Below are 13,722 nucleotides of genomic sequence, written 5' to 3'. Positions count from 1 at the left end.
TTTAGCCATAGGCATCATAAACAGCATTGCCAGCTAACTTAGTTTCCAGAATCTTTATTACTGGTAATGATTGTAAAGAGGTAGAACACAGTGGCCGGGCTGCGGCTCCGAGTCCCTCCTCCGGAGCTGGGTCAGGGAGACCCATGCTGGCAGCTGTGGGGAGCCTGGGTTCCTCCACCTGCCCTGGGTGGGGAGGTCAAGCAGCCCGCGGCCCATGTCCCTGCCCCCAGGCCTTCTGCCCAGGGCAGGTGGAGGGACCTAGGCTCCCCACAGCTGCCAGTGTTGCTCTCCCCGACCCAGCCAGGGTGGGTGAGATGGGGCTCGGAGTCATAGCCCGGCCACGGTAAGAGCAGGATGGACAGCTGTGGGGAGCCGCGGCGGACCCCCCACCTGCCCTGGGTCGGGAGCCCAGGCAGCTCCACAGGTCACCCCTCCCCTGCCAGGCCGCTGTGGAGCTGCATGCGGGGGGGCTGAGAGCAGTCCCCGGTGGTGTCCCCACCCAGCCGAGGACAGGTGGAGGGTCTGCGACTTGGTGTGGGCTCCCCACAGCTGTCAGCGTGGCACTCTGCAACTGGGTTCGGGGGAGGGGGCTTGGAGCCTCACCCTGGCCACGGTAAGTAGAGCCCTACAAATCTGCCGATATCCGCAGACAATTTTCGTGGATCAGATGCAGATACTGTTTTGTATCTGTAAAAATTGGTTACTTTTTTCCCCCTTTTCAATCTCTGCTTAATCCTTAATCCCTTGTGTGGATTTATATATATGTGTTAAGTAAATACACCTATTTTCTGTATGTAGTTGGCAACAGGCTTATAAATATATACATCTATATGAAAAGATACAACATTAGAGACATAAGAAAAGACCTTTTGGGGCCATCCAGCCCATCTTTGTGTTAGTACAGTCTATTCTACGGTGTGATATTACGTCTTTAAGTCCTTTCTGTTTCATCCTGTTATATGTAGTTAAAAGTATATTCAGTGAGAGAACCCAATACAATTTCTCTCCCATCTGGTGAGTTGGTTAGTTACACTTATATGAAGACAGGTATCATCCTCAAGACCCCAATTTGCATTAAATCTTAAAACTGAAATTTCTTTTTGCAAGTATGTTTCCATTTTAGAGACATAAGTATTGCTTTTTTTAAAATACTGAGAACGGGAAAGATGTAACATGACGAAAAAACAATTGATTTACATCCCATGCTTCTTTAGTTGAACAAGTGTGCTACAGTGTGAAAATAGGTTGTATGTATGCACAATTTGGTTAGTTTAGAATTTATAATAAATAGTGTTTTAAAGGGGAAAATTATATTTTAAAAATGCATTGAGTGTAATAAGGAAGATGTTTTGAGTAGAGTCAGCGTTAAAAGTATAGAAATTGGCCCTCTAAACTATTTGAAAATGTGTTTCTAAATGTATTTCTTATAATAAATTATATCTATGTATGTATATATATTTTAAAAGGCTAATCTTGAAGCATCAGAAACTCTTAAAATTGAAAATGAAGAACTGAAGAAAAAGTATGATGAGACTACTTCGAAAGTTCTCCAACTTGAAGAAGATATCATGACTGTCACTCAGAAAGCTATTGCAAAAGAAACTGAGTTAGACAGGTATTTGGCCATCTTCTTGCCAGACTTGTTTTATTTTAGTGTTTGTTTATGCAGTCATATAAATTGAGAGGAAATATAACATTTGAATGAATTACTACATTAATATCAATCAATCCATTCCCTAGTCTGAAAGACAAATTGAAGAAAGTCGTCTTTGAGAAAGAACAACTTGAATGTCAGTTAAAGACTGAAAAGGACGAGAAGGAACTTTACAAGGTAACATATTCTTTCCAGCTGCATGTCCATAAGCTAGATGACTTAGAATAAGACTAATGACATTTTAGAGAGAGATGTGATAAACTGAATACTCTTAGATAAAAATGGATGGGAAAAACATCAGAATTTAGCACAAGATGTGGAAGGGTCTCTAGAGGCATACTGTATCAATGGAGACCCAATGATTGAACTCTTTTTACAAATTGCATCTTCACTAGGTGATTTAGCCAGTGTAGCTATACTTGTAAACCCTTTCTGTTGTAGACAAGGCTTCAATGGTAAAATTCCAAACCCTCCTAACTAGTCAAAGTGAGCTTTTGGAGCCACCCTGGTTACGATGAAATATGTATTTCTTTTTATATCAATCTATGGTACTACCTCAGACAAATGGATTTGAGAAGGTAGATACAAGAATCAGTGGTACTTCAGAAATGTCTCTACTAACTTGTACTAGGGCAGGGTCGGGCAAACGTTTTGGCCTGAGGGCCGCATCAAGTTTTGTAAATTGTATGGAGGGCCGGTTAGGGGAAGGAGTCATGGCCTGGCCCCCATCTCCTATCATGGCCCCTCTGGGAGCCCTGCCCCATAAACACACTCCGCTCCCTGTCCCCTGAGTGCCCCCGGACTCCCGCTGCCCCATCCAACCCCTCCTCTCATTCCTGACATCCCTCTCCCACCCCAGGACCCTTTCCCCATCCAGCCACCCCTTCTCCCTGTCCCCTGACTGCCCCTGACTGCTCCCTGCCACCCTATCCAACCCCTCTTCCTTCCTGACTGCCCCCCGGGACCCCTGCCCCCATTCAATCCCCTGTTCCCCCCCAACCACCATCCACACCCCCGCCCCCGACCACCACCCCAAACTTCCCTGCCCTCTATCCAACCCCCCCGCGCTCCCTGCCCCCTTACCACACTGCCTGGAGCACCAGTGGCTGGCGGCGCTATAGCTGCGCCGCTCGGCTGCTGTCGCTGCCACCACGCAGCAGAGAGCACCGGGTTAGGCTGGGCTCTGCCACTGCGCTGCCCCAGGTGGTCACAGCCCCGCTGCCCAGAGCATTGCGCCGGCGGCTGAACGAGCGAGCTGAGGCTGCGGGGGAGGGGGAGCAGCAGGGGAGGGGCCGGGGGCAAGCCTCCCAGGCCAGGAGATCGGGGCCGGGCAGGACAGTCCCGCGGGCCATCATTTGCCCACCCCTGAACTAGGGCTTACTTAAGGCTATTGTTCTTTATCTTCTCCTCTTAGAAGCAGTTGTCTGGATGAGATGTTAGAACATTAACATCTTTAGGTTATCTACATAGCTTTAAAAAAAAAAAAAAAAGGGTGTGCCTGAAAGCATGTCTGCATCCAAGGAGCAGCTCTTTGTATTAGAGACAATACTGGAAAAGCCTAGTCCCTAAGTCTCCTGTAAACATCAAGGCGCATTCCATAACCACAGTGTTTTCCTTGTCAGTGGGCAGAGCAAATGGGAGACTTCTAGATCTGCATTGGGCACATGCTTGGGATATGTAACACTTATTTACTAGCTATTACATATTAGGTATGGTGGCATCTTCAAATATTACTTGGCTGTAACTGACTGCTCTTTCCAGGTAGTCCCACCCATTGTCTCTGGTACTGGGTACTGCTGTTGCAGTCCCATTTGTCTAGACTGGTATAAGAGGATGTTGTTAGAAGAGTAACGCCTCTCTGTAATTTCCCCCAAATCATTTTATACCTGTCTAGACATCCCATCCCCATCAGGAAAGTGTTAGCCCAGTGGTTCTCAACCAGGGGTATGCGTATTCCTGGGAGTAGGCTGAGGTCTTCCAGTGCGTATGTCAGCTCATTTAGATATTTGACTAGTTTTACAATAGGCTACATAAAAAGCACTAGGAAAGTCGGTATAAACTAAACTTTCATGCGGACAATAACTTGTTTATATGGCTTTATATATTATACACTGAAAAGTAAGTACCATATATGTATTCTAATCGATTTATTTTATAATTATATGGTAGAAACAAGGAAGTAAGCAATTTTTCATAGTGTGTAGTCACACTTGTATATTCTTATGTCTGATTTTGTGACCAAGTAGTTTTTAAGTGAGGTGAAAGGGGGTACAGGTTCCTTAAAGGGGTACAGTAGTCTGGAAAGGTTGAGAGCCACTGTGTTAGAGTTTTCAGAATTGTTATGCTTGCCCTATTCTTAGAACAAGGCTGTGTTTTCTAGTAGTATAGTAAAGCTGGTGTTTGGATGGTATAGCTGGAAAGCAGCAGTCAGAAAGCTTCTAATATAAGGATAGTGACATTATCAAGTGTTTGATTATCAGTTTCCAGCAGATAGATACTAGTCAAGCCTGATATAGGAGGACTTAGAAAACGTTTAAATGAACAGGTGAGAAGTTATTCTTTGATTTGAGATACACAATAGTCTTTATAATGTGACTGATTCCTGTGATTTAATTGGAAAAGATGAGTTTGACACTTTTGAGCATCATTACAGATACACTTGAAGAATACAGAAATAGAAACCACCAAGCTAGTAAAAGAGGTTCATACATTAAAGAATTTGGATGCGAACAAAGAAAATATGATATCCCATTACAAAGAGGAAGTTGGCAAGTTACAGCTATGTATAGCTGAAAAAGAAAACCTGAAGAGAGCTTTCTTGCTTTCCTCCTCAAACAAGGTAAGCGGTACGCATATAATTGGCCCAATTTGAAAATACATTTCACAAACTTTAATCGTTTTTAATTTAAGGTTATATGTGTTTGGCAAAGGAGCGGGAGGAGTTGATGGTCACCTCCAGGATATATGCCTGAATATCAGGGAGGATAGAGGAGTTTTCAATAAAGACAGAGAAATGAGAGTGTGGGAGAGAGTTTAGGAACAAAATAAGTTCAATTTTAGCCATGCTAAGTTTGAGTTGATGGAAAAATATCTGGGGGGCGGGGGGAGATATCTGAGACAGGCTAAAATGAAGGGGGAGATGGAGGGACACAGGCATGGAGAGTTAATTTGTGAGTTGTCAGCACAGAGATGGTAGTTGTCATGTCAGTAGGTTAAAAATACCAGAAGAGAAGGGAGCCAAGGTTGTAGCCCTGTTAGGACTTCACTTTACGGAGTGAGGTGGAGGGAGGGGAAGAGGAGCCACCAAAAGAGATGTTGAAGGAACAATTAGTATAATGCATTGACAAGATTTAACAGTGACATGAAAACCAAGGGGAGGACAAGGTATCAAACAAGAGGACAAGATCCTCAAAAAGCTCAAAGAGGATGAGAGAAGAGAATTGGCTCCAAGACTTTTTCAGGAAGAATTAACCTTGAGAGCAGGGTGGAAAAGGTAGGAGTCACAATAGAGAGGATTTTGGGCAGTATATGACAAGGAAGGCAAATCAACTGGGCTTGTTAGTCTTCTCTTTGAAGAAGTCATCAAGATCTTGAAAGAACAGAAACTTGCAATCTAGTAACAAGGATTGTGGGAATGGTATTCAATGGAAGTGTGAAAGTAGTGCTATTGACAAGGGAAATAGCAAGAGAAGAAAGAGGAAAGCATGTTGTCTGCCGTTTAGACTAGATATGGTATTTCTCATGTCCTTCTTTTGACTGCTTTATGGTTTTGCTGCTGAATATATTGATAAAACAGCTACTGTGTTTTACCTCAGAAGGGTTTGTTCCAGGAATGAATAAAACAGTATCTATATTCATTTGTTAAACTTGCTGAGCACTTACGGCCATTTCTTGAGGGGGTCCCTAACATTTCTTTATTATGTGTTACTAAATCCCACAGATTTGCAGAGATGTAACTGATTAATATGACCTAGTACCACAAGGGTAAAGAAGCAGTGATCATGTGGTTCTAGAATATCTAGTACAATGAAGCCCCAATCTTGGTTGGGGCTTTTGGACACTAGTTTATTCTGTAATGATGGAATTATACCCTATTTACTAGTGTATGAATGAAAAGCTCATATGCACAATGTAAACTTTCTAAAAACATATTCAAACTAGGTATATGATTTAAAAAAATAAAATTGTCTTTGTAAGATTCCACTCCAGCTTTTATTTAAAAAAAAAAAAAAAAATCTGGTTTTGGATACCTCAATGGCCAACATCATGTAATGGTAGCCATTTTGAAGTGTGCCCAAACTGTCTTCAACAGCTGCCTCTCGACATCTTCTCAAGTATCCCTTACTTACGATTCCCACACCTCAGCAGTCTACTCCAGGGGTGGACAAACTATGGCCTGCAGGCCGGATCCGGCCCATCAGGGCTTTGGATCCAGCCCGCGGGATTGCCACCCCTGTGGTGCTGCAGGCCCTGCATCACTCTGGAAGCGGCTGCCATCATGTCCCCGGGGGGGGGGAGGGCCTGAGGGTTCCTCCACACACTGCCCTCGCCTGCGGGTACCTCCCCTTGCAGCTCCCATTGGCTTGGAACAGGGAGCCTGCCTTAGCCCCGCTGCACGCCACTGCCACCCGGGAGCCACTCAAGGTAAGCGGCACTGGGCTGGAGCCCGCACCCTGAACCCCTCCTGCAGCCCAACCCCCTGCCCTGAGCCCTCTGCTGAACTCCTCCTGCACCCCAACCCCCTGCCCTGAGCCCCCTCATACACCCCACACCTCAACCCCCTGTCCCAGCCCTACATTCATGGCCCTGCATGCAATTTCCCCACCCAGATGTGGCCCTCAGGCCAAAAAGTTTGCCCCTCCCTGGTCTACTCAGTGGTACTCTTTTCAGCAACTAAAGATTTACCACTGAAATATTTTTATGCTGGGTGGTTTTTATACATACATTTCCTTGAATTGTATTTAATATCCAACCTAATCTGTTACTTTCAATGTCACGTAATTTTTTCCCCCCAAAAGGACAAACTTGAGACTATTAGAAAGTAACAGAGGGTCCTGTGGCACCTCTGTTACTTTTTACAGATTCAGACTAACATGGCTCTCTCTCTGATACTTGAGACTATTAGGCTACTCTAACCTTTGGTGAATGTAATTATGAATAAATTCAAGTATCTGAAATAATGAAACACATTGGGTGCAACCCAGAAAACAGTCAAAGGGCATGTGCTTGTCTAAATTACATCAACCTCCTGGAGCTGCCCTGTGGTATGCAGTGCTGCCTGGAATCTTTGCAGCACTGTGTGTGGTGACTCTGTCCCTGTCCTGCTGTAGTCCCATCCTGGCATGCTTCTGATGCCAGGCTGGTGAAGCAGGTCCTTGGAAGATACCCTTACAGCTCTATCTTTCCCAGTGCCTGCACCAAAAGAATCCTCCTTTGGCCAGATATGGGGCTTTTAGGGCACCTCTTCACCACTCCCAGCCTTTTCATGGTGTACAGGGCCCGAGCAAGAGAGAGGATGTCATCCAGTACTTTTATGTAAAGTCTCCTCTACCATACAAGTGAATTCTGTTTGTGAAACTATAGATAGCTGTTTCTGCTTATCAGAACTGTTGTAATGTTAATAGAGTACAAAATAAGTTTTTAAAGTTATGTTAATTGTGTTTAAAATGTAAGCTTGAAATGCAATAAAAAGGTAGTGTGCAAAGTAGTAAGTAAAAATATTATTTATTAACACTTCTATTTTGAAACAGATTGTTCATATATAGTATACTTTTAACTCATTTTAGTGATAAATGATTGTACACAATTTTGAGTCAATCAAATAAGGGAAAAAATAGGAGGTGCACGTGTACAAGTCAGTTCTTCTTTGAGTGCTTGCTCATGTCCATTCCACATTAGGTATGTGTGCTCGCCACATGCAGCGGTGCTGGAAGATTTTTCCTTAGCAGTATCCACAGGGGACTGTGGCACCTACATGGCGCGGTATAAGGGGCATCGCCATCTCCCCCCACCCTCAGTTCCTCCTTGCTGCCATATCTGTGCTGGACTATCTGCTTCAGCTAGCATTGTTTCATTCTCTGTTCTGGCAAACTTTGAAATCCTGTAATATAGTTGTATATGGTTAATGCCGGTGCAGAGGGTAGAGTTCATTGGAGTGGTCCTTGACTTGACCTGCACCAGAGTGGTCCTGCTGCTGGAAAGGTTCCGCACATTGACGAACCTCATCGTGGAAGTCTCCATGTTCCCTCTGACTACAGCCAGGGTCTGCACCTTCTGGATCACATGGCAGCGTGTATTTATGTTGTCCACCATGCCAGGCTCTGGATGCGGCCCCTGCAACAATGGCTGGCGATGGTCTATTCCCAGTCCTGGGACTCTCTAGAAAAGATCATTACCATTCTCCAGGCGATACTGACCTCTCTGCGATGGTGGACCGACCCCAGGAGAGTCCTGGAGGGATTTCCATTCGATAACCCCCCTCACTCCATTGAGTTGGTGTTGGACACCTCGGACCACGGCTGGGGTGTGCATCTCGGTGACCTCCAGACACAGGGGATGTGGTCCCTGGATGAGGCAAAGTTACACATGAACATCAAAGAACTCAGAGCAGTCCTGCTGGGGTGTGGAGTCTTCCTGCCGCATCTGTGGTATGAGTCCTGAAGGACAACACAGCCTCAATGTGCTACATCAACAGGCAAGGGGGAATACGCTTGTTGGCTCTCTGTCAAGAGGCACTCCGTCTATGGGACTTTTGCATCAGCCATGAATCCACCTGGAAGCTTGTCACCTTCCCGACGTCAAGAATATGCTGGCGGACCAGCTCAATAGGGACTTCTCCTCTCCACACGAGTGGTCTCTCCATCCAGAGGGAGCCTTCATGATCTTCCAAAGGTGGGGAACTCCCCAAGTTGACCTGTTTGCTACCAGACAAAACAGGAAGTGCCACTAGTTTTGTTCTCGGCAAGGCCTGAGCAAGGGCTTCCTCTCCGATGCCTTCCTCCTGTCGTGGTCAGGGAGTCTGCTGTACGCATTCCCTCTGATTCTACTCATCAGCAGGGACCTGGCAAAGATCAAGAGAGACAAGGCGCAGGTTGTCATGATTGCCCTGGCATGGCCTCACCAGCACTGGTTTGGCATGCTCATGAGCCTATCAGCGGCCTCTGCCCAACCGACCGGACCTGCTGTCACAGGACCACGGTCGGCTCTTACATTGCAACCTCGATTCCTTCCACCCCTCAGTGTTGATGCTGTGTGGCTGAACCCGGAAGAGCAGACCTGTTTGGAAGAGGTTCAACAGGTTCTCCTGGGGAGTTGGAAACCCTCAACTAGACTGACTTACCTGGTCAAGTGGCCGAGGTTTTCCCGCTGGGCATCTGAACGTGGGCTCTCTCCCTCGCATTCTTCCAAACAGGCTGTCCTGGACTACCTGTTCCATTTGAGGAACTAGGGCCTGGCGCACACTTCCATTAGAGTGCATCTCGCGGCCATCTCCGCTTTTCACCCGCCAAGCCTAGGACAGACGGTGTTTTCCCATGATATGACAGTCAGATTCTTGAGAGGGCTCAAGAGACTCTTCCAACAGGTATGGGCTCCTGTCCTGCAGTGGGATCTTAACTTGGTCCTCTCTAGGCTCACTGGCCTGCCCTTTGAGCTGCTTGGTTCCTGCTCCCTTTCCCACCTGTCATGGAAGGTCGCGTTTCTGGTGGCGGTGACGTCAGCGAGATGGGTCTCTGAAATTAAAGCCTTGACCTCAGAACCGCCGTACATGGTCTTCTACAAAGACAAGGTTCAGTTGCGGCCCCACTCGGCCTTCCTGTCAAAGGTGGTATCCATCTTCCATATGAACTGGGACATCTTCCTCCCCGTGTTCTGTCCCAAATCGCACAAGACCAGTAAAGAGGCGTCTTCATGTGCTGGATGGCCGAAGGTTTTACTTTGAACGTACCAAGCCTTTCCGTAACTCATCTCAGCTCTTCATCGCTACAGTAGACAAGATGAAGGACCTTCCAGTGTCCACGAAGAGGATTTCCAATTGGATTAGCTCATGCATAAAGACCTGCTACAACCTGGCCGGGGTTCCGCTGCCGCCAGTTGTCAGAGCCCACTCGACTAGAGCTCAGGTGTCTTCGGCGGCCTTCCTGGTGCACATCCCTATCCTGGACATCTGTAGAGCCACAGCGTAGTCCTCTGTCCACACATTCACAACTCATTATGCCATCACTCAGCAGGCCAGGGATGATGCTGGGTTCGGCAGAGCTGGGTTGCAATTTACACGTCCGTGAACTTCTATACACCTCTGTTGATACTGCTTTGGAGTTACCTAATATGGAATGGACATGAGCAAGGACTCAAAGAAGAAAAGGCGGTTACCTTTTCCGTAATTGGTGTTCTTTGAGATGTGTTGCTCATGTCCATTCCACAACCCGCCCTCCATCTCCACTACTCAGCGTTTCCAACAAGAAGGAACTGAGGATGGGGGAGCCGCCGGTGCCCCTTTTACTGCGCCATGTGGGCGCCAGAGCCAGTCCCCTACGGATACTGCTGAGGGGAAAAAACTTCCGGCACCGCTGCATGTGGCGCGTGCACACCTACTATGGAATGGATATGAGCAACGTATCTTGAAGAACACCAGTTAACTGTCTTTTACTTATTATACTTCATAATGTCTTTGCTAGAGCTATCAGGGATATTTGCTTTTTATTTGAAATGTTCACATCTAATAAGCATAACCATGCCAATGGGAAGCATTATATTCAAACAAGTTTATTTTTATTTTTTTCTTTCAGGAGGATGCAGATATTTTAAAGGAACAACTTCGGAAAGCTGAAGATCATATTCAGGCTAGCAAGCAGGAAGCTGTCTTAATGTCAAAAGAGCTGAGTGATACAGTAAATGTGCGAGATAAGACAATGGCAGATCTTCATAGTGCTCGACTGGAAAATGAGAAGTTGAAGAAGCAGCTTGCTGATGCTGTAGCTGAGCTTAAAAAAGTCACTCTTGTGAAAAATGAACAGGTAAAATGTTACCTTTTTTTGTTCTGAGATTTATTCATGTTGTTCACAAAACCTGATGATGTGAGCTTGTTTAGTTACAGCAGTTTTCAGTTTTGATAAAATCATGAAAACAAAACTTGTTTCTGGATAATTAATAAAACCTCTATCTCACCACTGATGATATTACTTGTAATTTAAAGCATGTAAATTGATTAGGAGGTCTGATTAGAAAGAAGATTCTTTAATAGTTTGTATGGGAATATTTAAGAATATTTTTTTCAGACAGTCTAACAGATTAATACAGCAATATGATATCTGGATTATTTTAAATTGACTCTTTTTAACTCTTCTGAATGTCTGTGGGTCAGGTTGTTCTAAAATCGGTGCAATTGAGATATAAGAACTACTGGATGGGATTCTTCTCTTGCTAAAGTTTCTCTCCTCATTAGAAGAAAACTATATATCCTTCTCTCAAACGGTTCAGAATTTGTGGATCAAAGTAGATTGTTTGCTAAACTTTTTTAATAAGTAGTAATATATTCATATACTTAAAACCATCATGAATGGGTATATTATCCATCAGAGGTTGTTTAATCCAAAGCCCATTGAAGTCAAATGGAAAGACTTGCATTGACTTCAGTGGGCTTGTGGCTATTACAGATAGGATTATAAAAATAGTGTGCCAGCCTGAAAATTCATGGAATGTGCACCTACAGTTCCAAAATGTAGCAAAAGCAATTTACTTTATTCTTTCATTTTCAAATATCCCAGCATTCTTTATTATGAGGGTATAGTTGAAAAGGTATTTATTACTTTACAACGTATCTTTGAAAAGTATTCTCAGAAAAATTAGCCAGATTATCTGTGGTCCATTGCGCCATTCAGCCTGCAGAAAGGAGCCAAAGTTTGGCCAAAGCTGAACAGGTGAGAATTACCCCAGTGGCTAAAGCTGAGTTATTTGGTTCCTGCAACAATCGTATATCTCCACTTCTCTTCTCCCACTGACATATGGGGCATGATGGAACACAGTTCTGCTCTGCCAATTCTTAGTTGTATATAGTTCCTTCAGAACCATAGTCAGTTGCTATAAATTAGAATAGGCCCTAGAATGCTCAAACTCATGTTGTGGTGGATGCAGATCATCTCACAGACCCAGAGAGACACATTTGTGTCTCTGATGAATGCCCTCTCACTCCATCACCTTCTTCTGCTCAAAGTGGCTCTCATTGTAGGACCTGAGTTCTTGCAACCAAGAAAAAGAATTATCCCCCACCTTCTCCCCCCAAAATCAAATCTTTGTCTTCATTACCACTGCCTGAAAAAGGTTCTATAGTATTGATTTGAACAAAAGAGAATATATTTTCTGATATTTATTTTAAAATTTTTTTTAAAAGGAAATGTCCAACACAGTAGAGCAGGAACTGCGCAGAGAGGTTGAGGATCTGAAGCTTCGACTGCAGATGGCTGCTGACCATTATCGAGAAAAGTTCAAGGAATGCCAGAAGCTCCAAAAACAAGTGAATAAACTTGTAGACCAGACAGTAAGTAGCATTGGAGAATCCATTTGCTCTTTGTGACTTTTCAATGTTCGTTTAAAATTTGTTGTAGCAAAGAACAATGCATTTAAACAAGAATCAGAACATTGTGTGAGGAATGGTCAATGAATATAATACTTTCTATAGTAGAGCCAATTTCTATCTATGATGTTGGATATAAGCTGTTGAAACCAAACATAGTATCCTAGTATTTGGTATATGTTGAAAGCTTATTGAGTTTGTGTGATGTTGTTATAAACTGGATTATCTTCAAGGCATACTATTCTTTTGCTGAGGCATCTTCTCTCCCCAACTGTGAAAGAGAGGAAACCGTGGCATTGCATTTTCATTCCTTCACTCATCTCCCCTGCAGAGAGGGTGAGAACACTTGGGAGAAAGACTGTGTACAGAGATGGGTAAAGGGATTTCATGCAGCAGCAGAACTGTGCATCTGCACCTCTTTTATGTGCGTGCTTGGTTGCTTATTTTATCTATATCGATCTATCGATATTGCAGAAGCTACCTGATTCATATCTGCTATTTCCTGTATCATCCTGAAGGTCAATAGGGAATGAGGTATCATCCCATAATGTCTGTTGGCCAATGTCTGGTCACCTGCCTGTGTCTTGGGGTATGCTATGTCGTGTGTATGTCGTGTATATCTGACACCCAGCTCAAATGTTAGCTTAAAAAAAAAAAAGGAACTATAGTATCCAAGATCTGTCTTTATTAATCTATCTCTGTCCCAATTCACAACATAGATTCCAGTTTAAATTGGAATATTAAACTTAAATTTTTAAAGTTTATCAGATACTCTGTGGAGATTTCCATAATCTATTTTGTAAAATATTTTTTATAATTGCTGTTTTTGCAAGAAAATTATTATAAAATACGGCATTATAAAGGCAGTAAACTGATCATATTTTAGAGTCAGTGGCAAAGATGCAGTGGAGATAGTATAAAGTGTAGATTTTTGAATCTTATCTCACCTTGACACCAGAAACTTTGATGAGTCCATTTCCAGGAGAAGATATAAGCCAGAGAAATATATTAGTTTGCTTTTGTGTTTTTCTTTAAAAAAAAAAAAAAAAAAAGTGGTGGATGGTGTACAGTTATCCACTTCTTCAAAAAGTAGTGAACTGAGTTAAATTATAACATATCTGTGTTCTCAGCAGTTCCACAATCGTAATTCTTGATTGATGTTTTCTTTGAATAAAGTACCAAAATTGTTTTTTCATAAAGAAAACTGCAGGGAACCAGCAGAAAGTGACAGATGCCTCAAACATTGAGACAGCTACTGCAGTCGTTACAGATAAAAAGTTGACCACATCTCCAGGTATCAACAACGTAAACTTTTTTTGTAATGGTTTCTATTTGTTGGCCTCAAATAGAATATTAATTTGTGAAGTAATCTATAAAAGTACCTTGTATATAAACAACTAGCCCTTGGGGTTTGGATAACCCAATGGAAACCGATTAGAAATATGAACACCAGTTTGAGAGCCTGCTCCTGCAAATACTTGCACCCAAGTCTGCTGAC

At 43.7% G+C, this 13,722-nt stretch overlaps 1 protein-coding gene across 4 annotated transcripts in view; it reads left to right on the top strand.

Annotated features, from left to right (window-relative positions):
* Window positions 1–13,722, top strand: part of TAX1BP1 (Tax1 binding protein 1) — a 99,539-nt gene that overhangs the window by 48,746 nt on the left and 37,071 nt on the right. For 2 of the 4 annotated variants that reach the window (XM_054020075.1, XM_054020074.1), the window contains exons 6-11: window positions 1,467–1,615; window positions 1,741–1,831; window positions 4,308–4,493; window positions 10,441–10,668; window positions 12,042–12,188; window positions 13,425–13,518. In XM_054020075.1, the coding sequence (XP_053876050.1) occupies window positions 1,467–1,615; window positions 1,741–1,831; window positions 4,308–4,493; window positions 10,441–10,668; window positions 12,042–12,188; window positions 13,425–13,518 (895 nt within the window). The remainder of the gene's footprint in view (window positions 1–1,466; window positions 1,616–1,740; window positions 1,832–4,307; window positions 4,494–10,440; window positions 10,669–12,041; window positions 12,189–13,424; window positions 13,519–13,722) is intronic. The other 2 variants (XM_054020077.1, XM_054020076.1) reach the window with 1 other exon arrangement.

The sequence above is a fragment of the Malaclemys terrapin genome, chromosome 2 (genome assembly GCF_027887155.1).
Source record: "Malaclemys terrapin pileata isolate rMalTer1 chromosome 2, rMalTer1.hap1, whole genome shotgun sequence".
Taxonomy (NCBI): Eukaryota; Metazoa; Chordata; order Testudines; family Emydidae; genus Malaclemys; species Malaclemys terrapin.
Note: the sequence above shows the minus strand (reverse complement) of the source record. Positions and strands in the feature narration are given on the sequence as shown.